Consider the following 26,642-nt stretch of genomic DNA (forward strand, 5'->3'; position numbering starts at 1 on the left):
TTAGCAGTGAGAGTGAACAACCAATTTGATAATATTTTAGTGTGTGCAAGGATTTGTTACGTGCAGTGTCACCCCCCCCCCCCCCCCCCCCACACACACACACACACACACACACACATTGATGTAGCCCCCATCCAGGTTCACACTCTCCTCCTCACAGCATCTTGTGCCAAATCAGTATGCACCGAGGTGTGCCTGTGCCTATGAGAGTAGTATATCGCTGTGAGCTAAGTGCCTGTAATCCTAGCCCAACACTACACACAATAATAAACGCACACGCAAACACACACACGTTTTATATTTTGTTGTTTCAGAATCAGTTGCCCTTGAAACCAAGTAGAGCATCTTAAATAGAAAGATCTCTCCTCTCCTCTCTCTCTTTCTGTCTCTTTACTTTCCAAAAGTCGGTGTCTCTCTTTTTACTTGACTTCAGAAACTCCTATGGTTTTTAGCGCTCTTACCGTACGCGCACCCACTTGACAGGTCGTCACCAAATTCATGGTAATGGCGCACTGGACTATTTAAAGTCTGTCATTTACCAATCTGCTCCTCGTGGAGGATTGGTTTTCGTTTGGAGGAACTGAAAATTCATTTTGTCAGGTTTGAGCTGGAGTTGAAGCCTCGTCTCCGAGCGCCTGGAGTCATGTCACTGACGGCAGGTTGATTTAGCGGATGGTTCGTTCGACACCGACGCCACAGTGTGACACATATACATTTATCTTCATTCTCCAATTCACACACAGTATGTGAGCATAAAACAGTTAAACAAGCTGCAAAGTATCATGTATTTACTTCTGACAGGTGTCTACAGTCATAGCAGTAGTTAAAGCTAATATTGTGAGTCAGGGGCACACAATAGTATTTGTTTCAGCACTTGAGTGAAGCCTATGATCAGCAAGGACGCATCTTCATCTCATCTGGTACAGCAACACACTTACCATGCATACTATTCATTCATGAAATAGTTTATATGGATACAAATAAAAGGATGGCTCTCTAAGAGAGTTTTTGTAAAGAATGTTTTGATTTACAAGCAAGGCATTTTAGTTTTGAATCAAAACTTCCCGAAGTGAATGTTAAAGTCACTTTTATGGGTAACAATATAAGTAAGAAGTCATAGTTTACAAAACATAATCAATGTTGTAGTTTCACTGAATCATTTAAAGTCCCTACACACAGAGGTCGTTTTCCTACCCGGTGCAAATTCTACCTCGATCATTCGCTACCATTTTCACAAATGGTCAACAGGTATTACTGTGACAGGTACTAACAACCTGCAGAGACATGGAGAGACAATGAGAATGAGTCCTGGTTAAAACCAGAGATATAAAACCAACTTCTTCAACATCATCCATCAAAATCTTTATCTTGTTCTGCTGTGTTTGTTCTTAGTCCGTAAAAATGTTGTACAGGTCTCATGTTTGTGTGTGAGTTTGCATGAGAGATCCAAAGTGTGAAGCATTTTCTACTTGTTTTCAAGATGTGAAAAAGAAGCTGTGTGTAAGATTGTGTTTGTGTGTGAGAGAGAGAGGATATGTGTGTCTTTGAGTGTGTGATGTTATGCTTGCCGAGTGCTAATCAATGCTGCTGGCAGAGAGGATGCTGGGATAGCAGCACTATCCCGAATAGGAAATGGAGCAGTGACCTTGAATACACACACACATTTTCTGTTTTTCACACATACACAACAAACAAACACACATATCAGGTTATTTCAAATATGTATCTAAAGACATAGGGAAACACAAACTTACGAGCAGGGAAGCAGAACAGTCTGGTGCTGCACTTGTGACTTAAAGTTTATGTCCCAGTTTTGTGTATAGCTATTCAAATAAAGGTTGTATTGTCAGTAATGACTGCAGTCACAGCGTTTCTCTGCATATTTAAAGCTACTCTGGAGTTTAAAGCCACTGCTAGCACCAGGGAGCCGTTTTTAGTGGCTCTGGATTTTGTTTGTGTCTTGTCTTGTGCGTGAGGACATTAATGTATGGGCACGAGCCAGTGATGTGATACACATTCATGTCATATTCCGCCGATCGACTGGTGTGGGTAATAAATAAGCAATGTGCCAGCAAAAATGCAAGAATTTAAGAAACGGCAAGCATGTAAACATGGACGTAAATTATGCAGGATTTCTCAAATTTTTCAAATGTTTAGCGAGGAAGAAAATATATTCTCCAGATTTGTGGTGAGAAGAACTGAATGTAAGCAGAACTTTATACCGATAACCCAAATCCATAGTTCCTCGGTTTTATCACTGCTCATTATATGAAGTCACACATCTCCTTATAAAGTTGTATATTGTTTACATTCTCACATACTCTCTGCATTTTTTTAAAATCTAATTTTCATTAGATTTCTGTTGCTAATTTTTACTCTCTTTTATTCTTTCGTGCGTTCTCTTGTCTACCTCATTTTGACGATCTGCTGCTGTAAGTGGATTTCCCCATCGAGTTTAAGGCTGATCTGATCTGAGCTTAGTTTAGCTCAGTTTATATGTTACACTACATTTTGCCATTGAAGACATGTTGATCACATAGTTTTTTAAGACAGTTGAATTTATATAGCACTGAAACAGTCACATTTTTGTTTCTAAACAGTCACAATAACTAATATTTACTGAAGCAATGTTTGGCTGCCGGTATATTTCTTATACATTGATGATTTTCAGTTTTTGAAATCATGTCGCGCCAGCAGAATAGCAGGGATAAATGTCCCTGAGCTGAAGGAAGCATGAGCTTTATTCTTGTAGAGAACCAGAGTCAGGCAGGACTCTGGAGAATCCATTACCAGCTCCATTCACAGGCCAAATGACTTTCATAGAGAGCCAGAGAACCAGTTCATGATGTAGACTGTTTCCTCCTGGATCTATTTGTAGCATTAGGGCTCATAGGTTACACCACTGACCTTCATACCGTTTCTCTGGGAACATCAATTTTTAAATCCAATTTCTGGTGTCCCACAGAATAATTTAGATCCACAAGGCTATTGTCTGGGCATGTCTAAGCAAATTTACCACAATATTAACCCACACCTTTGATAGCCTTTGAAATAAATGACTGTGATCTTGTGGGAACTTCACTCTCTGATTTGTGGGAGCCAAAGCTAGGGAGAGGAGAGAAGATAGGGCCGGCAAAAATAAGACGACAGCGAGAGAAGTGTCATTGCGTTTTAGGAAACTGGTGTGAGGCCATGCAGAAGACGACAAGAGAGGCACAGAGGAGACAGGAGACAAGACACAAATGGGTAAAAAAAAGAGGAGCAGAAGGGCAATTGGGGTGACGAGAGGAGCCGGGAGAAAAAAGGGGGGGATGCGAGGTATAAGAAGGTGAGGGAGGGAGACGAGAAAAGCAGAAGTGCAGAAACGGGAAAAACATTGCAATTGGATTAAAACAATTTTAACAAGTCAATCCCTCAATTTTTGCAAAACTTAGGTCATATAGAAGGTGTAGGTTTGAAATGTGTGGAGGACTGTGAAATTATCACATTATAGGGAGAGAAGAGAAGAGATGTAAACACCATATGCCGAACAAGCCCGTCCATCTGAGTTCTCCGGAGTTGCACAGCTTGCACAGTATATGAGAGTGTTAATTTTTAGAGCGACTGTCTCTTTCATCACTGGCACTGATGCTTCAAATCTGGACAAACTGCACAATTGTCACATGGGAGCAGTCGAAAAACGGCAGCCGAGGAGACGGGCCTTTGCATTTTACGACGGCAGTTTCGCACTTTCCTCGTTGCCTATAGGGGAAAAGGCAAATGACAATTAATTCAATCAACACACGCTATGCAAGATTGCATTAAGATTGGTGCATTAAGATAAATCTTATTCTGTTATGCATGTAAACAGTTTAATCAAATTACTCTTCGAATCAAAGTAAGGTTCATTATTGGATTAGTGTGTGATAATTAGATTATAGTGTTTATGCAAACAAAGTCACGTTAGACACATTCACTCAGGATAAAACCTGAAATAGGTCACTTACACTCCAAGGCTTTCAATTTGTTTTATATATATATATATATATATATATATATATATATACATATATTTATATACATATACACATTTCCCAGGTTAAAAGAAAAACACAACAATGTGTTTTTTAAGGTCACGGTTGCGGACTTGAAATTTGAAATTTATCGTTCCCACAGCAGAGAAAAGACGTTTCCAGGTGGTGCCAAGCCAAACCCAGGGGACTACACCAGAGTTTGAGCACCACTGGAGCGAGATATGTAGTTTGGACAGGCCATGGGAAATTAATTTTACCGTCATAAATGTGTTGTCATTGTCATTTCCTGTATTATACAGAGTCTCTGCAAATGTCAATGTGCATATATGTCTTTGTTTTAGCTGCATGTGTTTCTGGCTGTGTCCTCCTTTTGTGTGTGTGTGTGTGTGTGTGTGTGTGTGCTTGGAAAGTATAGTGCATTAAGTAGTGAGCCACGGATAGTGGAAGCTAGGGTGATGAAATTATAATATTATGTAATGTAATAATAATAACACCAGCTCCGTCTCCTTGTCTCTGTCCCCCTCCTCTCCTCCCACTTTCCCTCCGAGTCCCTGTCTCTGCTCTGATTACTGCTATAGCTGTCCCGCAGGCTACACGCACACACACACACACGCACACGCACACACACACACACACACACACACACACACACACACACACACACACACACACACACACAGAAACACACACACACAGAAACACACAAAAGATAGTTTGAGAAGAGGTGGGGGAGCCGCCCAGAATTGCAGTCACCACTGGGAAGAGACTGAGCTAAAAGAAAGGAGTGAACAGACAGTGATGATGAGTAAACCCTGGAGAAAGAGCAGGAGGAAGGAGAGGAAGGGAAGGGAAGAGAGACAGGGGAGGAGAGGGGGAAGTGACAAAGACAAGTTATGGAGTGTTGACTGGCTTAATCACCCAGTTTCACCCTTGTCTGTCAAAGGAAAAGAAACATTCTTAAAAGAGGACGGGACACATTGTCTCACACGAGGGGGAACATCAACAAACACAAAACAAAAACATTATTCTCTAATTATTTTATATAAACAAATCAAATTTTAAAAACATGACGATGTTTCATGTGCCAATTTGGGTCCGTGCCATGACATTGACTCTGACGCCAGACATAAGTATTTTAACATTTTAACGTATTATATTCATATGACCAGTAATGTAGTCATATATGTAAAACAGTTTCTCAGCGGGCATAATTGTGTTTTCAATCACAGCTAGCAGTAGAAGATGATTGCTGGATTTGCAACCTGCCTGCTCTGCCATCCCAAACATAAATTACCCAACAGATGGTACAACAATCCTTCACAGAGCATACTTTCCTCTATAATCAACAAAACACTGCTGTTTGTGTCTGGAAAACTACAGTTTTTAATTTAAAGTTTATTGATTTAGCATTCAAATTGTTATCAAGTCTTCACAGTAGTTCTGTCAGAGCCTCATTTAGCCTTATCGCTAAATGCTGCAATGCTCACTCTAGGCTTGGGTATTTTCAGAATGTATCAGACAATGCTTTGAGCCATTCACATGATTTTAAACAGTACTAAGATAATTATTTTGGTTTATCGGTTTATACAGTGAATGTGGGCATCCAAACATTCCTTCAAATTGTGAACTTTAATCTTCTCATTCAAAAGACCGCAGTACTAATATCCAACTCGCTGTTCTGAGAAGCATTTCCATAAGGTTTTGGCTGCAGGGATTTGATCCCATTTAGCCACAAGAGCATTAGTGAGGTCAGGCGAAGATGCTGGACGATAAGGCCTGGCTGGCAGGAGTTGAGTTGTTTGCAAGCCAGTGAGATTCTTATGCACCAAACTTATAGACAACCAAAGAACTTTCTTCAAATTGTTGCCACAATTTAGAAAACTGTCTGTCACAACATCCTGCAGCATGAATAATATTCTTATTCTGGAGCCAAGGAGCCCGACCCGAACTGTAAAAAGCTGCCTCATTTAAGTTTCAAAGGTTAATGCCCACTTGCTTAATTTATAAATTATCTATGTCAGAGTGATTTTTTTTTCTGTCCCCATTGTGGTCCACAGCCACTCACTCATGCTTTAATTCATCCTTGTGAACAAGCCAGTTTTTAAAAACACCTTGCTGCTCCACAAGAAGGAAAGCAAGGAGGAGGGTAGACATTTAGATGAGATAAAGTGAGGGAGCACAAAGCAGGGTCCTGTTGTGAACACTGATTACTCTCTGCCCACTTGAGATTGATGGAGAGCGACACAGCAGGCGCGCTCACACAAGCACGCACACACAAGCACGCACACACGCAGACACATTTACAATGCGCATATACGCATATACACAGTGTCTAAACAATCCCGTGCACGAACACAGACACAAGCACAGACAGAGGAGTTCTCTGTCTCTGTATACTGATTGATGATGGCTCCACCTAGACTACATTCTGCGCAACGCTCCTGCAGTGTGTGTGTTGGTGTGTTCTCATTTCTCTGTGTGAATGCAAGTGTGTGACAGAGCTCTCTCTCTCTCTCTCTCTCTCTCTCTCTCTCTCTTTCTCTCTCTCCCTCCCTCTCTCTGCATGTTCAAATGTGTTTGTGGGTTTATGTGTGGCAGTTCCCACCTGTCTTAATTAGCGGAGGCTATTAAGACAGATCGCCTGATTAAGTAGCATTCCCCTACTGTCTAATGAATAGCCAGCCACAGACGTGCACACACCAGAAGACACACAGCTAAACGTGCACACACAAAAGTAACTGTAGTAGTAAGAGTAGTGTAGCTCTCTAACCCCCGTGACCACCTTTGCATGGATTTTGCGTTTCTGTGTAGAGCCAGTCATTCATTAAAGGTAGAAACTCTCTTCATGTGAACACTCCCGCAAGTCAAATATGAATTTGTATCATTCACATCAATTATATCACATTCACTTTTTAGGCAGACGCTTAAGGGACAACCCCGAAGCTTCAGAACCGAAGAAGACCTTGAATAAGTCATACATTTATTCAATAAGAGAACATGTTGGAGATCAGGCAAAGAACTGTAGCGAAAGTGCACAGCAGTTGTGAGTTAGGCATGTTGAGAACTGTTAGGAGTGGAGGAGCTCTCATAAGAAATTAGTCCTTCAGAGACTCTTTACGATATATATAGATACACTTCTGCTCTCATAGCATTTGGTGGCTTTTTACACTATCGAGGAACCTCAACCACAAACCATATGGACTGTGTTTGCTCAGGCACAGCAATCATGTGAGTAGAATTTTATTTGGGCAACCATGTGTAGCCAATGGAGGTTGATGAGCAGCAGATTGACGTGTCTTTCTGGGTTTATCAGACCAGAGGTACTGCCACTAATCTAGTCTGTAAGGGGTTCACAAAATGAAGGCCTGCTAGAAGGATGTCCCAGCCACTGAGGTCTATAAAGAAGTTATATTAGAAGCCATGCATGTGGATACTTAGACCCAAGGGAATATTTTGAAATGTAAAGAGAAGAGGGCTCAAGCACGGATCCCTGAGGTGCCCCAGTATGGAGTGTTCCTAACAATAACATACTAAAACAGGACGCAAACCAAAACAGCTCCATGCCTGAGATGCCCCTCATAAGAGAGTAGGTACAGAGCAAGATGCAATGTTTCAGTGTATACAAGGCTGCTGATCGGCTGAGCAAGACAAGTGAGGTCTGAGCTGTAACTGCCCAGAGGGCTTCTGTCCCGGGCCATCTCAGTGAAGTGGCCTCTCTTGCTTTTATATTAAATTTTATGCTAAAAATAACTCACTGCAAAATCTGCTCTCTAGTAACAGTGTTTTGTGTTTTCTGATAACATTCTGCTTAAATGTTAAAATGAATAATTAAAATAGAGCAAGTAAAGTGATGTAGCTCATTCAGCTTTTGTGTGTCTTCCTCCCTCTCCTCCGTGTTTCCCTTGCTCTCTCACTCCGTGTCTAACCGTACATCCATCAATCTTTACCTTCTTGCACCCTCCTTTCACCCCATGCTTCTTTGTTTCCTCCCTCTCTTTCATTCCTGTACTGCTAGTGGAACAACTGGCTTGTATTTTCGTTGAGGAAGAGTGGCACAAAGGACGGTCTATTGTATTTAATCAGCATATTTACCTGTTTAGACTGCTGATACTTGTAATTTGAGTTCAATGCACATTTGCAAGAACAACCACTGTATTCCAAAATGAAATACTGCATTGGGATCTACTGAGCTTTATACAAAACTGTTGCACGAGGGAAATATTACCAGAGGAATTGTTTTTTTCTCTAAATTTCCAGAGAACACCAATTAACTGCATCGATATTTTCCTCTATAACAAGTCAGATGTTGTAAGTGTGATACGTATTCAGTCAGTTTCACAACAGATGCATGCTGCAAGTTAATCATTGAGACCCTTTTTTTAAACTTCATTGATGAATTCAAGCAAAGAAACTACCTGTTGCTGATGATCAATGGCATCTTCACTTTATTTTCCCTTGTATCAGGTCTCCGCTCAATGCCTGGGTCGCTGTCAAAGCACCAAGTATGATTCCTTCTCAGACCACAGTAACAAATAAAAAGATGAACTATGATACCTCAGGGCTCCCCTGAAGTGCTTTTATTGCAGATATTTGGGAAACACCAGTCACAAACGGGATCCCTCAGCATAGATGAATAATTTAATAATGCATTACAAATTGTCCACATGGGGAAAATCAACTGGCGTCTCTGCAGCTCAGAAGCTGATGTTTTTTTGAAAGCATTAGGTTTTCTGCTGGAAGCTTCGTTTTAAGCTTTAATTATCCATGTAAGTAGTTGCTAAGTACACAAGGTCTATTTATTAGAGTATTTTCATCCTCCAAATGTGATAGGGTCCTATGCAGTAGCTGTACTATACATCTCAAAATGTCGTGTGGATGAGGTGATCCCAGCTGGTGAGGGCATAGAGATTGGTGACCTTTTTAGTCGCCAACTTGTTTCTCTAATCTCGCAGCCCCTGCTGGAAGAGAAATAGTTCTAATTATACCTCCGTCTTGCTCTTCAGACTTTTTAAAGTGCTTCCTGAGTACTTAGTGTATTATTTTAACTTCTCACACACATAGAGCAGCTGTCTGTATAGATTTATGATTTAATTCCTCTTTAATATAGGAACAGATTCTACCCTTAATGATGTACCCTGGGTAATGATACTGTAGCAGGAGCTGTAAACATGAATAATAAGTGTTAATGTGCACTTTTGAAGAGCCATGGAGAGGAGCTCTGAAGAAAGGAAAATGGAGGGCAGGGAAGAAGCAGCAAGAGGAGGAGAAGAGAAAATAAGTATAACCCAAGATAAATACCAATCAAATGTTCGTGCTGTGTTTCAGCGTGCACCAGATTATGATAAATACCCAGATCATAACCCTGTTAGATATATACACATAGTTCTTGGGCTGATACCTGTGGGACACGCTGTACATTTTCTTAAGGACCGGACTGAACATGATGTTCATTGTTATCCAAGTGCCTGACATTAACCTGTCTCTGTTCCTGGGTCTAAACTGAGGTCAGTGTTTTTTTCCTCCAGAAAAGGTTAATCTATTTTTGGGCACTTTGGTCTCTTGAGGTTTTGTCCACATCGTGCTCCTGTGCCTAATTGTTAAGCAGGCACATGCAATCTCCTTCAGCCTGTGCACAGCAGAAGCAGACAAGCATCTTAATCGTTTACCAGAACAAATTCCTGTGACCAAACATTACTCAGAGCAGGTTTAAAGAAGCATATCACCTTTATTCCATCTCATAACACATAAAACAAGACTTTATACTTGAGGACTTTTTCAATCTCTTATCCAGGGCCTTGCATATATTTTTTGTGTTTTCATTTTAGACCTTATGTTTCATATAGAGCTTCTGTCTTGAAGAGATTACCCATAGCACATATATTGGAAATTGCAAATGACTTGTGTCAATACTGATCTCAGTTATCGTCCAGTAGTTCTATTATCTGATCGTCTTCCATCTTGTTCACTGCAGCTAATAGACTAAATCAACATTGATTAAATAGTGTATCCAGTTTAAATCAGAATTTAAATATGATTTGAATATGATCTACAACTGAGATGGGATTTTTTTATTCTCTTTCTAAAAACGTCTGTTTGCATCTTGTACAACATCCTTCACAGGCCATACTGAATTATCACAATCTCCCTAATGACATGACTGGAACTAATTTTTCATTGGTGATTCGTCTGATGTCAGATGCTAGTGATGTTGATGCTATTCACGGCTGGTTTCAGCCAATACAACTTGCTCAAACTTCCCTCTTAGATAAAAGCAGTTAGCAGTAAGCCCACTCAAAAAAAGATTAACTGGATATTTACTGTTTTTTGTATCATCACAGGACAGTGAGGAAAAAAATCGAAATTCCTTGTTGTTTCCCTCAGTATTTTTTTTTTCAATCTCAATATCTTGTGCCACATCAGTAATCCCCTCTGCAACAGCTCTTCAAGACAAACAAATGTTTTGGGAGAATTTTACTTTGTCCAGTGCAGGCAGCTCTGCAGTGGCTACAAGGCACTCCATTACAAATTCTCCTTCTGAATGAGGTATTAACCTCTTAGACGTAGCAGCTTCTTGTGATTTCTTCTCCTTGTGCACAAAAACATTATCCAAACTCATTTGTCCTTGAATCTTATCCTGTTCAGCTGCATGCTTGGCCTTTTTATCACTGAGAGTGTGTCACCAAACCTTGGCTTTTCTTATTTTACTTCAACAAAAATAATATCGTTTGTCCATGTCTCTTGGAACGCTCAACATTCTGTGTCTACCTTTTTCTTGACAGTTGCCATGATACTTATCAGTGATGAAACATATCAGCTACATGTTTCACATTCACTCTGACTGTGATCAAACAGACGTACAGTCAGGGGGGGAAACCTTGAAGGATATATTAGTATACATTATTCTCTTTTGTATTTATGAATAGTCTCATGGGCCACATCAACATGTCCAACACCCCAGAGGCCGGAGGTTCCCCACCACTGATCTAAAATGAGACGTGACACACAAGTAGATTTAAACAATACAGATAAATACGTTTCTGTTCTCCCTCTTTTTGTAAGGTATGTTTTATCCCCAAAGAAATATAAATTGTATAAAGCTATTTAATGACACAATCCCAATAAATGACCATAAACCAAGGATATATTCTTTATTTATATCGCTCCCTCCAATTCACAGTAATGCTTTTGTATAGTTGTGTTGGTGATGTATGTAAATTAGGCTGTTTTATGTGTATCTGGGCCTGTGAAACCACTGTGTGTAGATGTGTTTGTGTAAGTTCTGTATGTCTGTGTGTGTGTGACTAATAGCTCGACTCAGAGAATCCTTCTGATCTAGGGCACAAGGTGACCCTCTATCTCTCTCTCTCTTTCTCACACACACACCCTTTAAAAACCCTGCTCAGCATTCTTTTGCTCTACTTTAACAGCTGTTATTGGAGCGTGTATGTGTAGTGTGGAAGTGTATATACCGTAATGCCACTATCCGTGTGTGTGAGCATGCATTTGTGTGTCTGTGTGTGTAAGTTGATATTAATGGACTGTGAAGGTTAACAGCCGGGGTTTATAGAAGGAGACACACGAACATGAGAGGGCAGCCCACTTCATACTTTACACTGTTTATGGCCGTGTGCACCTCTGTCTGAAATGTAACAGTCAAGGTGATATTACCTGTTGGTTGACACTACAAAATGAAAGCACCCTACAGCAGAGGACTGGTTGTGATGTGAAATGGGGGTTATGGTGGCAGTGATTGTATTTTAGCTGTAGGTATTTGAAGTTATAAGGGACTGCAGCAAAATTCTGCCAGCAATGAACTGCCATGCTTCATGTCACCAACCAATGAGAGCATTGTTCGTCTTCCCAGCCAATTAAGGGATCTTGCCATCCCTGTTTGATTAAAGAGTTGCAAATTGGGTCCAATGTACTGGTGCTGTGTGCCATCAAAGTCTCAGAGCATGAGCTTACTTCATTGCAAAAAAGGCTTTTGTTAAAAGTGGTACATTCCAGTGTGACAGTCCAGTAGTCCCATATTCCTGTGTAATTGAAACCCTGTCTGATTTGCATATAGCAGTCTATTAGGTGCAATGTAGTTAACAAGTTGTGTAGGAAGATAAGAGTTAATAATAATTACTATGATTTGGTCCAATACAACACCAGCAACCAAGTCCAACTTTGGAAACAGCCATGAGAGGTTTTTGGTCAGAGTTGCTGGGTCAAATTCCACAACCAGGCTCTCTGCAAAAATGATGAATAAGACATTAGATTTCCTGCTTCATTAAAAGCAGCAGCTCTCAAGTTCAGAGATGCTGGAACCGACTGGTTGTGTTTTGGGCGGTGAAGTCCTGACACTGTGTATAATTCATGGTGCACTTTGTTCTCACTTCATTCTACATGGCGGCTACAAACACAGAGTCAGTGTTCTCACTGAGATACAGGCAAGATAAAGGAAGTGAAAGAAAACTAAGTGGACTGAACTTAAGGCTGATTATCAGCTTTTGTTGCAGTGACCTTTTTACCTTGTTTTATAGACTTTAGCTTGGTTCTTCTTTCAATCTTTTGGGTGTACTCCCACATGCCTTTCAAAGATCCACATTTCAAAGGACCTATTGGATCAGGTGTAAAAAGCGTTGGAGTTAAGTTTCTCTAAGTGATCATTTGTGTGCGATCTGTTGTTTGTTCCATTTCTTAAATTCTCCTTTTTATCTTTCAGGTTGTCAGGCAGTAATGTCCCATCACCCATTGTCAGCAACAAGAACTGGCTGAGACTTCATTTTGTGACTGACGCCAACCACCGTTACCGTGGTTTCAGCGGACATTATCAAGGTAAGATGGGTAAGATAGGGTGACAGCCATAAAAACTACACCTTAACCATAACTACTGCCTAACCCTGTACTGTGACTCAACAGATTTTTGTCCCCACAATAAAAGAAATGTATAAAATTGCACATTATATTTGTGACTGAGGACTTTGTAGGTAAAGTTTCTACTGATCTCTTTGTTAATGTTGGGTTCTTTTTCTGTTTTGCTGCTTTGCTTTTCCTTTTTTTACCCTTTTTATTTATCCGTTTCTCCCTGTTGCTTTTTTTTTTCGTTTCAACTGACAGTTATTTCCCCACAATTTTGCCTCTAACTCCCTTTAATTACGCCTGTTGACTCCAGTCTTCCTGTCTCTTCTCCACTACACTTTCTCCTCTCTGTCTCCATCTTTCCTCATCTCCCTTCCTCCGCTGTCTCGTTCTTTCTTCCTTTCTCTCTTTTTCTCTCGGGTTACTGCTCACGGAGGCGTACATTGAGATTTCTTTGACACAAACCTAACTGGTGGAAAATATTTGGAAATTCATTTGGCAACGTCCACGTCTCTTAACAGCAATAATCAGAGATGAATGTTTGTAGCAACTGCGCAAACAGGCTGGAACAGACAGGGCTTATATTCTATACTTGTTTTTTATGCTCTTCCATGTTTTGTTTTAGTCTCAGTTTTTGTTTTCCAAAAAATAATCACCCATGCATGGTGCATAAAGTCCATTGAACATCACAAGACACACATGGAGCTGTGTCTGGTATTTTCATGGCCAGAGGCATCGGACACGCCTGCAGCACAGTTGGAAACAGGACGGATTGACAGACACAAGAAATCAATCATGGTCGATCAATCAACTCTGTAATCTACTTAAATCTAATGACCCAGAACATGTTGTGTGTGTTTTTTATCCGAAAATTAAACAAATGAAAACCGAAGCACACCGCTCCTTCCTCCATGCGTCATTGATTGAGTGGGAGGGCGGCACAAGTCGTGGTCATGCGTGATACCAAAATTGCACCACGCCACTTGATTATTACTGACACGCTCCCTGCCGTGCCTCGCCTCTCACTTCAGCACATTCAAGTTCACAGCAAGTCGCTGAAATACCAAGCGGACGAGAGAGGTGAGAGCAGAATGAGGTGCTCGCCCGTCCAAAAAGGCCAGGACTCAGGAGTTGGAGTCTGCACTACGTGCTGTCATCAGACCTGCATCCCATTTGTGCAGTTTGTCAGAGAAAAACACGCAACCCCGATAGTGTCATGTTCTGACACAAAACAGACGGCATTTAACACACGCGCGCGCAACACAGTGACGCAATGTGTTTCACAAAACTGTTTTCTTTGTTCCTCCCTCCCTCCGTTCATTCTCGTTAAACTCTAGATCTATTTTTTCTCTGCTCTGTTTGCCTCCGTTTCTTCCATCCGCACCAGAGTATTTCTTCAATCACGCTGCGACACTGGTTTGGACAGAATTAGGGTCAGGTGTTCATTTTTGTTTCCAGCTGTCACTCAATCACAGAGAAACCCCTCTGAACATCTTTGATTTGATTTTCATCTTTCTTCAGACGGATGAGTTGTGGTTTCCGAACGTGGATATTTAACACCTGAGAAAGTAGCTCTTGAGTTTGAATGTTGACGAGCCAAATATTGTTTAGTAGCTGGTTTAATAGATGTTTTTAATGTTTTTAACTTTAGAAATAAAATGCACCAGAATGGCACATCTCCTCCAAGACCAAGAAGTCCTGTGAAACTCAATCAATGCTTGGACACTTTGATTTCATACGTCTAAGTGTGCCTGATTTTTTTCATCAAGATCCATTAATTATTTCCTGGGAAAACGGAAAAAAATCTTGCAATTAACCTTAATGGGTTTGTCCGTGATCCAAACAGTCAGACAGAGGTGAAAACATAACCTCCTTGAAGTAGCTAAATACATAACTGTATCTCTGTGTATTCATGTGGCCACTGAATGTATTTTACAATATTTGCTTTAGGACTTAATGGAAAAGTCCATTATTGTGTTTACTGCTGCACAAATTGATTCAAGTTGTTTCATTGTTTTAAAGGACATTTATTTCTCATTGAGATTACTTACATTAAATATTTAAATTTGTAGGTTTTTTTAATGACCACGTTATTTTTACTGTCTTGTTCACATTGGTCAATTAAGCCAAGTGAGTGATTGAGGCTGTTATTAATTCATTGGTGATTCTATATTCACTTATATTAACTGCATAATGTCTCAAAGCCTATTAGGTTTGTTATGACCCTATATTATTAATTTTGTGATTTGTAAGGTTTATTTTATGTCCCCACTGTCTACAGAGGAAAAAACACATAAAAAGTAATACCAATAATTGGAATGTAGACAAGTCATTATATCAAAACCAATGTATGAAAGTCAATGAAAGGTTCTTTATGTACACATGCAGCAGGCTGTACAGTTTAGAGGTTTTTAATTATCGAAATTCAAGTCGTTATTAAACCTCATGCATTTTTCCTCCCTCTCATTCTTCCCCATTCTTTTCATTCTCTCTAATCCTCTCCTGTATCCTTTTCACCCTCCTCTCACCTCTCTCCTCGTCTGACTCTTGATTGATTGGCTGACAGGCTGACCACTCCCCTTGAGATTGCCTTTAAATAGTTTTAATTGATTGTAATTGATCTAAATGAGTTAACAGATGAATCAGTGTGTTAATGAGAGGTGTCAGTCTGATGGGTTAGTTGATTTATCAGTGGAGGAGTTCTTAACCAACTTGGGATTGATTGGGTACTTCCTGTCAGCTGTCAATCTCCATTACCTTGTTGGATTTCAAACATTAGCAGAGACATTGGGTTTGGGGGCTGAAAGAGTCACTGCACATTGATTTGGAAAATCTTCACTAATTGTTTCAAAAATGTTTGCTAAACTGTTATCATCCATATTTTCTCATATTTCTCATCATTTCAGCCTCATTAAAGCAGTTTGACAAGGAGAATGAATGCATTATCTGGATTAACCAGTCGTTTATCATCTATTACTTCACTCCATGTTAGTAAATACATGTCAACAGTGTCAGTATGAAGTGAGGATGGATCAATATCCTGAATGAAATGGCTGACCTTGTGAGATGACTGATGGATCTCCTATTGATTTCATATCTTGTGGAAACTCTCAACATACTGATGAAGAGGAAAATAAACTGACAGACAGCTTCATTTGCATGAACAACACTTAAATCATTAAATAGTGTATCTTGATAATATTATTATGCATTTTTTCTGTTCTACACCGTTAGTTTTATTTTTGAATAAACATTCTTTGGGTATTCATCAACTTTACTTCATTATTAATAGTTCCACTTAATGATATTCCAATTCTCTTTTTTACTTAGAGTGTGATATCACCCTGAAAGCCATATGTGGTTCTGGTCTACTAAATTCAACTTGTCGCCAGCAACCTTTTTTTTATAATTACAAAGCTCATTGGTTTAGTTAGGTTTTGTGGCAAACATGAAAAAAAACAAAACAATCTAAATTTGTGTCTGAGACCAAAATGAACAAATCCTTGTTGGCAGAATTAGTTTAGTTTGTAAGACTCTGGTCTGAGACCTCAGAGGGAGACAGTTGGCTCTAGGTGCTGGACACACACTGTGTGCGTCTGTTCGTGTGTGTCTGTGTGTTTAATGTCAGCCACTCAGATCGCAAAAGTCTCCCCCTTCTTCTGCTGCCCAATTATGAAGTTCTGAATTAATAATACTCTCAATGATTACTATCCAAGTTTGTAGAGAAAGGGGTGCATGATGGGTAGCAGCATAAGAAAGAGAAGATGAATGTCACAACAGAGAAAGAAACAAGACAAATTTCCCTGTGGGACAATAAAGTATATTTGATTTAATACGAGGTGGTACAATGGTGAGGAGATCCAGAGAAAACATTGAAAAAGCAAGAGATGGAAACTAAGAGAGGAAAATAAAGAAAAAGCGATCAAAGAGGGAGAGATGGATGTCAGAGAGAGATGATAAGTTCATGGACACTACTTATTTGAATAAATAAATAGTTGGATACACTTTCATATGAGGATCATCATGTGGAAAACAAATTCTAGATTAGGTATGAGGATGTTTGACATGCACTCTGCCCACTGCTCAGACACAGATAACTTTCAAACTGTAAGGTGCAGTAAGCTGGGGTGGCGTGTGCTGCACATATTCACGTGTAGCGTACAACACGTGCATGTGCTCTGTCAACGCCTGTGGAAGCCCACATATGTGATGAACAACTGCCACCTAAGTGACACCTCACAGTAGGACTGGTAATTGATGTTAGTTTGCTGATTTGTTTGACACAACGTACACCTGCACACGTGTGTTAGGACTTACACACGCACCTTTAGTAAATAATTACACAAGCGTAGGATTACTTTCTACTCATTCATCTTTGGATGAGTTTTCTTTTTAGAAACAGGAAATGCCAGTGAAGCTTGCAGCCTCTTAATGGCTAAACCCTATTCACTGACTTAATTGTCCATTTGAATTCTTCATTGACATTTCAAAATGATTCACAAAGGCTGCGTTTTAAAACACACCGTAGGCCATATGTTGATAGAGCTCAATTAAGGGCATTAAACATTTCAATTCTAGTGTCTCTCACGAGAACATAGTGTTCTTGTTAAAGGAGGAAATTATTTATATTTACATAATTTTCATTCAGTTCCCTCAATCTCAGGCAGGTTTATTAATATTTACTGAAATCATCAAATATCCATAAATGCCAGCATTAACATCTTAGTTTAAATAAAATGAATATTAAAGTAGACTAATTTACAGGCAGGTTTTCATTGGTCTTTTTTCTTTTTAATTAGTGTTTGTCATTTGTTTTTATAACTTTTGGACTGTTATTAGAATATGCCATACACTATCTCTTTGCTCCTGTCTATCATGTTTACAGCTAAATACAAGTACAACAAGTGTCATTTATTTATTTAAAGCTCAGTAATTATTCAGCTATGTCAACATCTCCAAGTTTTTCACCTCAGGGCCAGAAATGCATTTAATTACTCTCTTTAACATATTCTATAAAGCTAGTATGTGATTTCCAAGTGTGTTCTGAAGCACGCTATAAGGTCGTACTTGACAAGCCATGATTAAATCAGTATGTCTTTACCATGGGAACTACTGCAAGTTAATTTAATCATCCTGCTTCTCGAATCACATCACTTGGGACTGTATCTAAGCGGTGTGGCATTGCATTCTGGGACACAGAATGACTAAAACATTCAGCTTGTAGGTCAGTATTGTAGTTAACAAAATGTATTATGGATCCCAAGATGCGTTGTCTTATTGTCAAAATTAAAAATAAAAAGCTAATTAAGACGAGTAAAAAGATGTCAAGTAAAGTAGATTCTCTCTTTCCGTCATATCTTCCTTCTCCGTCCTCTGACAATATCTTTACCATAAACTCAGTGGTTGTGTTTCAACAGTCAGTGAAGGGACAACAAGTGAAATGTGAATCCAATATTTTTGGTGTAAGTTCTCTCAGATCGTTTTCAGTGCAGTAAAAGCCTTTCTGACTTCCTGTGAGAAAGAGAATTGAAGGGACCATGGCACTAGTGGTGGTTGGGTGATGAAGTGGCAAAGTGATATAGGCAGCAGTGACAGAGGATTAACGCAACAAGTACATTAGTTTGAGTAGAGCAGCTTCAGATTGCACACACTTATTGATATCAGTTCCCTATAGGTGCCAGATTTTTTTTTTTTTTCATCTAGATGCATGAATTATTCCCTGAGAAACACATTGTTAAAGAAAGTGTAGATAAGCCCTGGATCCAACCCCTGGTCTGGATCCCATCCAAAATCTATTGAGTTCTTTCGTGACCCATATTGCGTCCTTCCACCAAGTTTCATCGGAATCCTTTCAGTTGTTTTGTGTAATCCTGCTTGACATCGAACTAACAAACCAAACAACAAACAAATGGGTGAAAACTTTTCCTCCTTGGTGAAGGTAATAACCGAGCTGGATCCTGTGATGATCAAATCTAAAACATTATCATATATCTTGCTGAGATTTTGCTAAAAGCTTCATTAAACCCAAAAGTATTTAGTGAAACAGCAAATCACATGGTTTGATCTTTTTTTTAATGAATGTAACTTCTGTAGATCGAGTTGTGATAATGGACACATGCTTGCTTGAGGGTTTTAGACAAATGTGAGGACCGCAGTTTTTAAATGTGTGGACAGATTGAGAAAGCTGTGGTAAAAGCCTGAGCCTAAGTACCCTTGAGCAAAGTACTGAAACCCAGATGCTCCATAGCAATATGTTGGGGCTCTAGTTTCCAGATGAAGCTGGCTGTGTTACAGTTATTCTCTTACCCCCAGCACATGCACCCGTAGGCTTCAGCTGTAAAAGTGAATAACACATTTGCTTTTGGTCATCTTTTCCTTTTAAACAAAAAAACTAACAACATGAACAGCTCTCCCTCATAGCTAGAAACCAGTGAATCATGTTGCCAAATAAAATTCTGAATTGTCAACAGCCACAGGAATAATGAATGAGAACACAATTTTACAGTGAGTTTACGATTTTATTTTTTATTATATTTTTATTTTTCTCACCATGTAATTATTTATAGCAGGAAAAAGCCGCGGTCACATTGCCAACCAGTGAGTCACAGATGCTTTCAGTCAATGAGTCACATATTCGCTCAGCTATCCAACTGCTGTCATTCTGGTGACTGCTCCTCCAGCAAGTACTGTATGCACAAGTACAAAAATATCAGCATTGTTAAAAAGTGAATGATACAAATGGATGTGCATTTAAATAATTAATAGTTAACTAAACCCCTCCCCTGGGCAGTGATCATCCAATCACAGCCTGCCGATGTTTGAATGCATCTACTGGTTGATTCATCAAGAGAAATACTATGAGTCAGCACTTTCCACAAATGTAAGAAATTTAATACAGCATGTTTGACTGCTCTAACAGTCGACCATTAGCGTTAGCATGCTCAGCTAATAGTAGTACACAGATCTGCAAAGACCTCGTCTGCTAGTTTTCCTTTCAGTGGTTTTCAGTAAGCCTGTTTGCCCCCTTGTGGCTAAGGTGAGATATAACCAATGACAATGGCTGACACTATGAACCCCCCCCCTCACACCCATGGGCACTGTTCATGTTGGATCCTTTAAGCATCTTGCTCATGCACACTTTGCTGCATTAAGCATTACAGGCAGACACACACTGTCTACACCCTGGAAACCCTGTATTTCATCGTCGAAAGATAAGTTAAGACAGAGTACTCTACTACTTCTAGATCAGAGGTACACTTGCCTCCTTCCATCCGTTATTTACCAATGTTTACTCGTTCTCCGGTCTGTTTGTTTAGTTTCTCTGCTGAATCTCTCCAAATGCAACAGGAACATTTTCTCCCAAGCATGAATGGGGTTTAGCGAATGCTGAGGATTACGTTGAGTAGATATTCTGTGCTCACACTATCCTGCACGGTACAGTGCCTTAAACTACACCCTCTACACCTGGCTGTGAATGTGTGTGTTTGTGGATTATGCCACTGTGTGCGCTTGTGTGTGTTTGTATGTGTCCTCTTCTGTGTGTGTTCCTTCAGATACAGCATTGTAAGCTCACATGTCTGTAAGTGTGTCTGAATATTGTTGCCTTTGCGTGTGTCTATTTTAAGTTGATTAATCTATCAATATGTGCTTCTTGGTATTTTTCTTCATGTGTTGCGACAGTGTGCAGCTGTATTTGTGTGACCGTATCGATCCATGCGTAGGTGTGGCTGTGTTTGCATGCAGGCGCTTTGTGTGTGCGTGTGTTTGCATGTTGTCTATGGGTTTGTCAGGTATGAACAATAGGTTGCCTTCCCCGCGGCAGAACCAACCAATCACGGCCCTCCATCATCTCTCTTCATTACGTATTCATGAGTTTCTGTGTCTGCAGGGCTGTGATTGGCTCTTAATGAACAACTGACGGCAATATCACTCAGCCAGTGCTATGGCAACAAAATAAGTCAGTCAGAACAAAAGAATCACCAGTCAACCACTGGTACCAGGACATTATTCAACTGTAGCACAGAGACAGCCTGCCCCTGAGGGAGGTTGACATATTGGATATTCTCGACTGCATGGTACCTTAGATACGACTCATAATGTCTCAAATCTACTTGTGATCAAGTGCACACATCTCGAAAAAGCTAATTACCTCAGATAATTACAGCCAAGTAAAAAGAGCACATATGGAATTTACCAATACGGTTTTGTGTAAATTAATCCTTTTCCCTTTTCAGCCTTGAGTTAAGAATCTGTCAAACTGAGTGCAGACACACTGCCGGCCTCAAGGGGTTCATATGAGCTCATAAATCTATGAACTACTCCTTTATCATTTTTCATAGTATTGGGGAACCATCATTGTTGACTCAGTACTCGGCTGTCGCTCTGTCAAAAGGGTTGTTAGCACTGGGATCATTAAAGAATGTGTAGCACAGAACATACTTGATTATATTAATACATGTAGTTTGCATAGAGACATGGGGATGTTGTATGATTGTTGGTCATTGGTTTCAAAATAGCTCATCTAATGTGAAGGGCGCCCGACAACTATCCTCATTCACTGATTAATAATAATAATGGCACATATATGCCAATGGTGGCAAACTCAATACAGACAGAGGCATGTACCGTGCATGTTAATCAAACCACTTAGTCATATGTTCGAGTTAATGTAACATTGGAAGCAAATAAATAAATAAAGAATATATTGCTCTGAACGTAACTGTTTTTCTATTAACAGTTAATTAAACAATCTCCTGTAGATTTCATGTCAAGGAGAGTATTCACTTTTTTTTTACCAAGAACTAGATGAGAAGATTATTACCAATCTAATATTTTCCTATTTAGCTTTAGCCTAGCTTAGCATTAAGATTGGAATCCATTGGAACCTGGCTCTGTCTGGTTGTATATGCAGTTAAGATATGACACTGTTATTAAGAAAGGGGGGAGGAGCCCATCGCAGCTCAATAACTATTTGTATCTTTCCTTGAATTGCTTAAAATGTTTTGAAATTAAAGGATTAAATAAAATAGAATAACATAAATACACTCCAGAAATACCTCCATTATGGACTGCTTAAATTATGATTCATTAATTGTTGTCAGATGAATCCCATGCTCACCATTTCTTTGACTTGCAGGGTATGAAAAAAGTAACTTAGCATTGTGTAGCATTGGCCTTGGGTTATAAAAGCTGATAATGACAAGATTGTTTTTAGTTTTGATTTGAAAGAATGAAGCAAACATTAGATTCCAGCAGATGCTTATAATATACGGCTCAGTGTGTAATTTGTAAAGCTTTTGATTGTGTATTGCCAAACTGTTGGATTTCGTGCTGTTCTTGTTTATGCTGTTGCAAGTTAAATGAGGTTTTGTTAAATGTGCAGTATTTTAGTAGTATAAATATGGTTTACCTAAATGCAGCTGCTCTTCCATCTGTTGTTTGCATTAGAGCTTCTGCTTGTAGGCTAGAATATTAACATGGGCATATTTAACTTTGATGCATATTCACACAGGACAGGTTTTATGATGCATATTAACAGAGACTTGATACAGGGAATGGATTTGCACAGGCCAAAAATTGTTTTTACTCTTAACTATATTTGGCCCAGTTTCTCTGATTTGGCAGCTTAATGGTGAGGAAATACATTTCAAACCTGATTTGAAGGCTTTGATCTAAATCAAAGCTTCCCCTGGTTGGTGAATAGAAGTCTGTTGATGGAGGTTCTTAATTTCTAAAATTGGGATATTTTCAAATACAAGTTTAAATACAAATATATTGTTCCTTACCCTGTCATGTCACTGGCGTGTGTGTGTGTGTGTGTGTGTGTGTGTGTGTGTGCGCGTGTATGTGTGTGTGTGTGGTGCTCGGACTTTGCTATAAATATATGAGAAATGTGTTGATCAGTAGTTGGACTTTGACTTTGATGACAAATTGCAAAGTCTTTTCCAATTTGAAAAATATTCTAATGGTGACAATTACAAATGTCAACATTATACAGCCTCACTACACAGGCCTCAACCTATTCTACTTCAGAACTAAACAGTATTAAATATATTCAGTGTGTTTTATTATAATTCTAAATCAGTGCATTTCTCAAGCAATGGCATTAGACTCAAACTTCCCATTCTGTGACCTTGTCCTTTGACTGATTTTAAAAGATAATCTATGATCAATAGAGCTCGCTATTCTCACCAGTGTATTTTTCAAACTTAATCCAGATTGGATTAAAACTGCCAGGTTATCGCTGTAACAGACAAAAGCTTTGGATTTGAATATACCGGCTCATTACTGCAAAGTACAGGATAAAGTCTCCTTAGATTTGATTTTTTAAATGTAGTTCAAACATGAATGGATTTCCTGATCCCTTGTTTAACATGAAGGTACAGTTGAACCCCAGTTAGAAGCAAAATAACTGAGCCACAATGTTTTTACTTTGGCAGGTGTGGTACATGTGGTATTTCTTTTATATGAGTAAAGTCACGATACTGTATCACGTTCAGAATACTGAGTTTAATTAAAGCCTGAACATTTAAAATTAGGACATATTAAATGTAGTGAAATGTACGTTTAATTTAATTACTGTAAACTGTTATTTAAACAGACTAATTCACACATAAAAAATAAAAAATGTGCCTGATTAAACATCTTCTTTTAAATGTTTAATCAGGCAAATTTTTTATTCCGAATTAAACATTCTACAGTTCAGAATCTTGCACTCTTTTCACACACGCGACGTACTCACTCGCATCCAGCTGGAACCACATTTAATTATTAAGCTGAAAAACGCGCCAATGTAGTTAACACTCAGCCAATTTACATTTGATAAATTGTTTGCACATTGATCAACGTGGTATAATGTCAACACGGTAAGTATATTACCACTAGTGTGTAGCCGCTGCGCACCATTAGGATAATTGTTAGCATAAACTACACATGATGTAATTTAAGCATGTCGAGTAGAAGACCACTGATGTAAAGCTGTATGTGCTCGTGTGCAGCCCCTGTTTAACATTAGGATAACTGTAGCACATTAACTCATCCGCCATTTGTCAACCATTTGAAAACGACGTCTGTCAGCCACCACATCAGATATTCAGTAAAGTTACTTGTCACTGTACTTAGTCATTTTAGAGATATTTGCATTTACATCTTAATTATTCATGTCGTTAATGTGTTCATTTATTCTGACAGCCGAAGAAGAAATCTGGAGGGAGTCTGACTGAGATAACCTCAGGGTGTTTGATTCCAAAATGGACTCAAATAGAGCTCGCACCCACTCACTCTGTCACCTGCACTCTATCTCTCCAGCCGTACATGCTGCGCTGTGTTAACATTCAGTCTGTCGTCTCCTGTCTTTGATTTACTCTGATTAAAGGAACCATTTATTTTCCGACATACCATTATGCGAATGCTTTGATTACAGAGCTGCATCATTGCCGATTTGATTAAAGCTGCAATTTTCCTTTCGCCAGCTTTTTGTTCGGAGTATGACGGCGCTTCCAGCTGAACACCTCGACATCTGATGTATGTGTCTGAGTGACAGAGAGAGAAAGAGATTAAGCTTTTCCTGTGGCCAAAAACTCCTGGATGGTCAATCACTCCCCCAGCATCCCTCCCTCTTTCTGCTCCTGCCTTTCCCTTCTACTCTCTCGGCCTCTCTCGCTGTTTGTTTCCACCATCTTAAACATTTCCTTTGCTTTCGAAACTTTCTTTTCTACTGTGCTAATAAAAGGCAGATTATTCCCCCCCCCACCAATCATGAGAGGGAGAAGAATCTGCCTTTTATTATTATTATTATTATTATTACTATAATTACAATTATTATTATTCCTTCACCAGATCTCATCTGATTTCTCTTCTCTTTTCTGTATTCTGTTCTTCTCTGCAGTGAAGCGATCAGTAGATTTTAAATCTCGGGGCGTTAAATTATTCCCTGGCAAAGACTCCGGCAACAAGTTTTCAATATGTGAGTTCACATCTTAATGTTACTTTGGCTAATGAACTAACGTGTGATGGCTTGGTTTGGCTTGGACTGCATTTGCATCTTGTTTTATTTAATTTAAATGCTTTGCTTTTCTTAATTTGATCTCTTTTAAAAGGCTGTCGCATCCAACACTTTTGAACCATTGATTATTGACAGTAATGATCATTTTGTAGACAACAATTCACAGACACGTGGTGCGAAGGTTTCTGGCTTTCAGGTTACAATGGGAAACAAATGATACATAAACGTGTTAAAGTGCCACAGCCTTTATAAGAGCCTGCTGATGCTATTCTTGGCTTGTTGTCATGTGTTTTTTTGGCTGTTGGATGTTTTGTTTATGTGTTTTGGTCATGGTGTCTCGGTTTATGCATGCTCCTTCATGGCTTGTTCTGATAAGATTAATCATGGTTGGTTTTGGCTCGCTTTGGGCTTGTTCAGGGAATGTGAATCAGCCTTTGTGATATTGTTTACCACCCCCTCCTTCCTCTTCCTCTCTTCTCTTCATTTCTCTTCGACTATAATGCGCAGGTCACCGAGGGCATCTATGCAATCTTTGAGTTTATCACCGCATGTCTCTACCACAGAGGCTAATGGTGAAATTAGAGTCCCTCACTATTTAAAGCACTCTATTTTAGATGTATTATTACAATCTTTATACACAATACTAAATATCGGTCCACACTTAATAAGTACTATAATTTCCTCCATTAATTTACTCTTCTCCACAGTTTCCTAAAACTTTTGCAAAATCCCAAGATGTAAGAGCACTTTTGAAACCCCTTAATTAGACACCCTGAAGTGAAAGGGTGCTAATGGTTCATAAGTCATTTGACGTCCTGCGTTGATAAAAAAAAGAGAGCACATGAACATTATTTAATTCCATTTTAAAGCCTATTCAACACGCTGACATTGGGGGAACATGCACAAAAAGCCTGGAAAATCTCTCCCAGAAAAAGGGCAGCACCATTGTGAACTGAAATTTCACTTATTGAAGCTGTCAATGGCCTGATATAACCTCACATTAGATTTATTTTACGTCTAATTACCTCTTTATTTCCTTCTCACTTCTTTGTCTCTTTATAATACCTCTTCTACTTTCCTTTTCTCTTTCACTCACGTACATGCACATAATATCTCAAACATTACACTCATTCATGAAGGTTTGTGTGCTGCAGTTAATGGTGATTGCATTTATGTATAGTTTTTGTCTTTAATTGCACAGCACACATTTTCACAGACAGTTGTGCATAGATTCTGAACATGCATATATAGATATATTCAAACCTACAAGGCCACACAAACACTTATGCATCTATACAAGGATATACACAAAACAAGTACCCACGTGTACACATATTTCGACCCTGCTGCTTCTCCTGCTGGTTTGCATGTTTGTTCTTATCGATTCCATTTATTTTACGTCTTTGATTTATTTTGAACTTTCTGTTTGTGTGAGCATTTGTTAGTGAATCTCTTAAATACTGTACGAGCTGATGGAAAAGTGATGAGCTGAGCACAGCGCGGCACAGAGACACGCTGCAGATTCATCAGGTTCCCGACAGGCTGTACAGTCATGGTTGAGGTTTGACTTTGCAGATGTAAGAGTTTGTATGTTTATTAGCCGATCGGTTCCAGTGTTTCCTCCGCTATGACTGGTTTAACTCCTCAGTGGAGTGTGTCAATGCTATACACATGTCTCAGTTTCTCTATATGTTCATATGTGTTTGAAATTGTGTCACTTTTGTTGGCTTGATGTTTGTGTGTTCACACGACTCATACTGTAACCAGTCCCTCTGTTA

The 26,642-nt window shown here is 39.3% G+C and overlaps 1 protein-coding gene across 1 annotated transcript in view; it reads left to right on the forward strand.

The window, feature by feature from the left end:
- csmd3b (CUB and Sushi multiple domains 3b) overlaps positions 1–26,642 on the forward strand; it is a 300,140-nt gene that overhangs the window by 156,041 nt on the left and 117,457 nt on the right. Inside the window, exons 6-7 of the mRNA XM_069516453.1 lie at positions 12,724–12,836; positions 24,748–24,825. Coding sequence (XP_069372554.1) covers positions 12,724–12,836; positions 24,748–24,825 — 191 coding nt within the window. The remainder of the gene's footprint in view (positions 1–12,723; positions 12,837–24,747; positions 24,826–26,642) is intronic.

This window comes from Paralichthys olivaceus, chromosome 20 (assembly GCF_024713975.1).
Source record: "Paralichthys olivaceus isolate ysfri-2021 chromosome 20, ASM2471397v2, whole genome shotgun sequence".
In the NCBI taxonomy this organism is placed as follows: Eukaryota; Metazoa; Chordata; class Actinopteri; order Pleuronectiformes; family Paralichthyidae; genus Paralichthys; species Paralichthys olivaceus.